Consider the following 7,028-nt stretch of genomic DNA (forward strand, 5'->3'; position numbering starts at 1 on the left):
CAAGAATGAGACTGAGTCTGAATGAGACTGAGTCTGAATCAAAGGACGAATCAGAATGAGACTGAGTCTGAATGAGACTGAGTCTGAATCAAAGGACGAATGAGACTGAGTCTGAATCTAAGGACGAATCAGAATGAGACTGTGTCTGAATCTAAGGACGAATCAGAATGAGACTGAGTCTGAATCAAAGGACGAATCAGAATGAGACTGAGTCTGAATGAGACTGAGTCTGAATCAAAGGACGAATCAGAATGAGACTGAGTCTGAATCTAAGAACGAATCAGAATGAGACTGAGTCTGAATCTAAGGACAAATCAGAATGAGACTGAGTGTGAATCAAAGCACGAACCAGAATGAGACTGAGTCTGAATCAAAGGACGAACAAGAATGAGACTGAGTCTGAATGAGACTGAGTCTGAATCAAAGGACGAATCAGAATGAGACTGAGTCTGAATGAGACTGAGTCTGAATCAAAGGACGAATCAGAATGAGACTGAGTCTGAATCTAAGGACGAATCAGAATGAGACTGTGTCTGAATCTAAGGACGAATCAGAATGAGACTGAGTCTGAATCAAAGGACGAATCAGAATGAGACTGAGTCTGAATGAGACTGAGTCTGAATCAAAGGACGAATCAGAATGAGACTGAGTCTGAATCTAAGAACGAATCAGAATGAGACTGAGTCTGAATCTAAGGACAAATCAGAATGAGACTGAGTCTGAATCAAAGGACGAACAAGAATGAAACTGAGTCTGAATCAAAGGACGAATCAGAACGAGACTGAGTCTGCATCAAAGGACGAACCAGAATGAGACTGAGTCTGAATGAGACTGAGTCTGAATCAAAGGACGAATCAGAATGAGACTGAGTCTGAATCTAAGGACGAATCAGAATGAGACTGTGTCTGAATATAAGGACGAATCAGAATGAGACTGAGTCTGAATCAAAGGACGAATCAGAATGAGACTGAGTCTGAATGAGACTGAGTCTGAATCAAAGGACGAATCAGAATGAGACTGAGTCTGAATCAAAGGACGAATCAGAATGAGACTGAGTCTGAATGAGACTGAGTCTGAATCAAAGGACGAACCAGAATGAGACTGAGTCTGAATCAAACAGGATGAATCAGAATGAGACTGAGTCTGAATCAAAGGACGAATCAGAATGAGACTGAGTCTGAATCAAAGGACGAATCAGAATGAGACTGTGTCTGAATCAAAGGACGAATCAGAATGAGACTGTGTCTGAATCAAAGGACGAATCAGAATGAGACTGTGTCTGAATCTAAGGACGAATCAGAATGAGACTGAGTCTGAATCAAAGGACGAATCAGAATGAGACAGTGTCTGAATCTAAGGACGAATCAGAATGAGACTGAGTCTGAATCAAAGGACGAACAAGAATGAGACTGAGTCTGAATCAAAGGACGAATCAGAAGACTGAGTCTGAATCAAAGGACGAACCAGAATGAGACTGAGTCTGAATCAAAGGACGAATCTGAATGAGACTGAGTCTGAATCAAAGGAATAATCAGAATGAGACTGAGTCTGAATCAAAGGACGAATCAGAATGAGACTGAGTCTGAATCAAAGGACGAATCAGAATGAGACTGAGTCTGAATGAGACTGAGTCTGAATCAAAGGACGAATCAGAATGAGACTGAGTCTGAATCAAAGGACGAATCAGAATGAGACTGAGTCTGAATGAGACTGAGTCTGAATCAAAGGACGAATCAGAATGAGACTGAGTCTGAATCAAAGGACGAACCAGAATGAGACTGAGTCTGAATCAAAGGACGAATCTGAATGAGACTGAGTCTGAATCAAACAGGACGAATCAGAATGAGACTGGGTCTGAATCAAAGGACGAATCAGAATGAGACTGAGTCTGAAGCAACATTCACATCTACACAAACTTCAAGTCGGATAAAAGGAAATCCAGTCTGGAGACTGTAACAGCAGCACAACAGCCCTGATATAAACAGTCGCATCAATTGACTAATTATTATAAACTAATTATTTAGTAGCACTTAAATTTCACTTCCTTATAGCACTTTGTAGTTTTACTTTATTTTTGAAGAAATTGTAATTTCTTGACTGTTTTTGCTCTTGGTTTGAACCCTCGGGGTTGATGCACTTACTGTGACTCGCTTTGGAGAAAAGCGTCAGCTCAATGAAAAATGTAAATGTAAATAATGAGAGCAGAAGAAGAAGATAGACGGCGTGTTCAGGTGGCGGTGGGCGGAGCTACACCCACTCGTCCCTCTCCTCCTCCGGAGTGAATAACTGTTTGTCAGCTGATCTGCTGAAGTGTCAACCTGCTGCAGGAAGGGCTGCGTTAATCTGATAATCTGACACACACACACACACACACACACACACACACACACAGACACAGACACAGACACAGACACAGACACACACACACACACACACACACACACACACACACACAGACACACACACACAGACACAGACACAGACACAGACACAGACACACACACACACACACACACACACACACACACACACACACACACACGTGAACCCTCCGTGTTACCTTGGTCCGGCTGAGCGAGTCGTGTCGAAGCCTCTGTTTGCTCTTCTGAAGTTTCCCCCCCATCATCTCCCCCGTCCGGAAGTCGAAGCATCCCAGATCCACCGTGTTGCCAAGGTAACGGGACAACTGTGGCCTACTCCGGAACTTCTTCCCTGTGGGACTGGAAGGAGGAAGGGAAGGAGGGAGGGAAGCAAATAAGGAAGGAGGGAAGGAAAGAAAGGAGAAGGACAGAAGGAAGGAAGGAAGGAAGGAAGGAAGGGAGGAAGGGAGGGAGGGAGGGAGGGAGCGAGGGAGCGAGGGAGGAAGGAAGGAAGGAAGGAAGGAAGGAAGGAAGGAAGGAAGGAAGGAAGGAAGGAAGGAAGGAAGGGAGGGAGGGAGGGAGGGAGCGAGGGAGCGAGGGAGGAAGGAAGGAAGGAAGGAAGGAAGGAAGGAAGGAAGGAAGGAAGGAAGGAAGGAAGGAAGGAAGGAAGGAAGGAAGGAAGGAAGGAAGGAAGGAAGGAAGGAAGGAAGGAAGGAAGGAAAGAAGGGAGGGAGGGTGGAAGGGTGGAAGGGTGGAAGGGTGGAAGGAAGGAAGGAAGGAAGGAAGGAAGGAAGGAAGGAAGGAAGGAAGGAAGGAAGGAAGGAAGGAAGGAAGGAAGGAAGGAAGGAAGGAAGGAAGGAAGGAAGGAAGGAAGGAAGGAAGGGAGGAGGGGGGGAAGGAAGGAAGGATGGAAGGGAGGGAGGAAGGAAGGAAGGAAGGAAGGAAGGAAGGAAGGAAGGAAGGAAGGAAGGAAGGAAGGAAGGAAGGAAGGAAGGAAGGAAGCCAATAAGGAAGGGAGGGAGGAAGGAAGGAAGGAAGGAAGGAAGGAAGGAAGGAAGGAAGGAAGGAAGGAAGGAAGGAAGGAAGGAAGGAAGGAAGGAAGGAAGGAAGGAAGGAAGGAAGGAAGGAAGGAAGGAAGGAAGGAAGGAAGGAAGGAAGGAAGGAAGGAAGGAAGGAAGGAAGGAAGGAAGGAAGGAAGGAAGGAAGGAAGGAAGGAAGGAAGGAAGGAAGGAATAAAATGTAAATGAAGGAAATTAAAGCTCCACAGTTGAAACTGTAGCTTCATTAGCTTCATTAGCTTCATTAGCTTCATTAGCTACATTAGCTTCATTAGCTTCATTAGCTACATTAGCTTCATTAGCTTCATTAGCTACATTAGCTTCATTAGCTTCATTAGCTTCATTAGCTACATTAGCTTCATTAGCTTCATTAGCTTCATTAGCTTCATTAGCTTAGCTCCTATCACCATGTTAAACAGTGAAAACTGTGGATCTGCCCCTGCTCGGCAATTTCAAACTCTTATGAGAACAAGTTCAAGCTGGAGCCAACCCACTCCTCTGCACAGACACACACACATCTCTACGTCTGTCTTGTGAGGAACACACTTCAGGCACCAAGTCTGACCCCGAGTCGGATTCTGACCTTTAACCCTAAAACCAACGACCTGAAAAAAACACGTCCTCCAGGCCTCGAAGCGTCTCCACATGAGACCGGTCCTCACAAAGATAGGAAATCAAGAGCAGTCGTTCAGCTGCGTTTGACATGTAGGTCAGCAGTGTGTGTGCATGTGTGTGTGTGTGTGTGTGTGTGTGTGTGTGTGTGTGTGTGTGTGTGTGTGTGTGTGTGTGTGTGTGTGTGTGTGTGTGTGGGTGTGTCTATGAGGGTGTGTGTGTGTGTCTATGTGTGTGTGTGTGTGTGTGTGTGTGTGTATGAGGGTGTGTGTGTGTGTGTGTGTGTGTGTGTGTGTGTGTGTGTGTGTGTGTGTGTGTATGAGGGTGTGTGTGTGTGTATGAGGGTGTGTGTGTGTGTGTGTGTGTGTGTGTGTGTGTGTGTGTGTGTGTGTGTGTGTGTGTGTGTGTGTGTGCTCCTGCTCTATGACAGTTTCTTTATTTGATGTTTTGGAGCCAGAGTCTCTGAACCTGAATATTTGAGATGTTGTGGATTCTGAGTCTTTGACAAAGTTGCTGAGCACCAGCGTGAGGTTATAGATGTGCGTTGAGCAGAAGCTCAGCTGCTGCTGCTGTTCCAGTAAGTCCACCGCTGACTGCTCTCTTTACTGGAAGGGATGAGTCACGTTACAAACTGAAAGTGAACGGCTCTGCTTCATGTTGAAGGTCCAGGAGTCGACAGGATGTTTCTGACTGAGCTGTTAATCTGGTGGAGCCGTGGCCTTCGACACAGATCAACAGGAAGTGAACGCAGCCTCTCTGCTGCGTCATCGCCTCGCCACAGACCTTCCCCGGGAGAGACGCCATTTCCTCTGCCGCCTCACAGTGAAGATCCAGAATCATGAGCAAAAATAAAACTGAAGCCAGATCAACTATGAGGAGATGCTCAGCCGCTACAGGCCTGTTAGATATCATGTGACCTCTCACACACGAGTAAACTGAAGATTTAGATATAGATATAGATATAGATATAGATATAGATATATAGATATATGACTCCTCAGAGTTTTACTCAAACAGAGATTCACTAAAAGCGGTTTAAGCCGGAGGAGACACGTCTCTCTTCACCCGAGCATCTCCTGCTTCCCCTGAGTCTGAACATCAGCCTGTGAACTGCAGCTCCATCACCTGAACACAGGAACCGGTTTCACCTGAACACAGGAACCGGTTTCACCTGAACACAGGAACCGGTTTCACCTGAACACAGGAACCGGTTTCACCTGAACACAGGAACTGATTTCACCTGAACACACGAACCGGTTTCACCTGAACACAGGAACCGGTTTCACCTGAACACAGGAACCGGTTTCACCTGAACACAGGAACCGGTTTCACCTGAACACAGGAACTGATTTCACCTGAACACACGAACCGGTTTCACCTGAACACAGGAACCGGTTTCACCTGAACAAAGGAACCGGTTTCACCTGAACACAGGAACCGGTTCCACCTGAACACAGGAACCGGTTTCACCTGAACACAGGAACCGGTTTCACCTGAACACAGGAACCGGTTTCACCTGAACACAGGAACTGATTTCACCTGAACACAGGAACCGGTTTCACCTGAACACAGGAACCGGTTTCACCTGAACACAGGAACCGGTTTCACCTGAACACAGATACTGGTTTCACCTGAACACAGATACTGGTTTCACCTGAACACAGGAACTGGTTTCAGTGGTTTCCAGCAGCCGGAGGTTCTGCTACAAACGCTCACTCTGATAATGTTTCATTGGATTATTGCACTTGGATATAAAGGTTTTGACCAAAGTGTTCCTCATAAACTGACACCTGATTCTATTCTTTAATTAAAATCATAAAAAGCAACACAGAAGTGCTGCAAAGATGAAATATAAATGTATAATTTAAAGTTCTGTTTGAGCTACATTCAAGTTATTATCTGTAAGATTTAATAAAAGAGTTATTCTGTAATGACGTCTCCTGACATTAAATAAACCGTTATAATAAATTAATATTTAAATCATGATGTTTCACTCTGATGTGGACACACACAAAAACACTCACACATATAGACACACACTCACAAACACACAAATACAAACTCACTCACACATATACCGACACACACACATATAGACACACACTCTCTCTCTCTAACACACACACACACACACACATTACAAATTCTCTGACACTTTCTGCACATGAACTGATAACTGATGATGTCAGGGAGGGAAACCAATCAATAACTTCAGATGGACCGATCGATCACCAGCTGATGATCGAGTGATGATCGAGTGACCGATGAGTGATCGATGAGTGACCGATGAGTGACCGATGAGTGATCGATGAGTACCTGTAGTAGTAGACGTCGCTCTTCCCGGCGCTCAGCCCGGACTTCCTGGTCACTTCCTCCTTCTTCCAGCCGGGCGGCAGAGCGGGACAGTCCGTCCTCTTCCTCTCCATCGGACCGACCGACCCTCGTCCTCGGGGTTCGATCCCCGGTGGAGCAGCTCCGGACCGACGGTGACCAGCCGCTGGAGCAGCCGGGACGTTACGTAGACAGAACAGCGGCTCCGCTCCCTCCCTCCGCCGGAGCTTCCTGACACTTGTCTCGGGTTAAAAGTTTCCCGGGTCAGAACCGGGACGAGGCGGGTTAAGATCCGTTTCTCTCCGGAGGAAACGATCCGAACTGATCCGAACTGAGCTCGACCAACGGCAGGCTGTGACGTCACACACTCAAACACACACGCACACTAACACGCACGCATGTGCGCGCCCTCTCAGAGATGGTTTCCTACTGAAGATGTATCACTCAGTTCAGAAAAATATAAAAAATACGGAAGCCAAGAGATGTTGATACTTGATAGACTGCTTGATATATATATATATACATATATCTATATATATACATAGATATAGATATAGTACACTTGACAATTTATTGCACTTGTGTATATATATATAACAGTTCTTCACCTGTTAAAAGGGTTTTTAGTAGTTTTTCCTGACTCTTGTAGAGGGTGAAGGACAGAGGA

General features: G+C 45.8%; 1 protein-coding gene across 1 annotated transcript in view; it reads right to left on the reverse strand.

Annotated features, from left to right (window-relative positions):
• mbd2 (methyl-CpG binding domain protein 2) overlaps positions 1–6,729 on the reverse strand; it is a 28,221-nt gene extending 21,492 nt beyond the window's left edge. Inside the window, exons 1-2 of the mRNA XM_061081500.1 lie at positions 6,347–6,729; positions 2,561–2,720 (exon numbers count right to left, since the gene is read on the reverse strand). Of these exons, the coding sequence (XP_060937483.1) occupies positions 2,561–2,720; positions 6,347–6,456 (270 nt within the window). The 5' untranslated portion in view covers positions 6,457–6,729. The remainder of the gene's footprint in view (positions 1–2,560; positions 2,721–6,346) is intronic.
• Between the last annotated feature and the right edge of the window lie 299 nt (positions 6,730–7,028).

Source organism: Limanda limanda, chromosome 1 (genome assembly GCF_963576545.1).
Source record: "Limanda limanda chromosome 1, fLimLim1.1, whole genome shotgun sequence".
NCBI lineage: Eukaryota > Metazoa > Chordata > Actinopteri > Pleuronectiformes > Pleuronectidae > Limanda > Limanda limanda.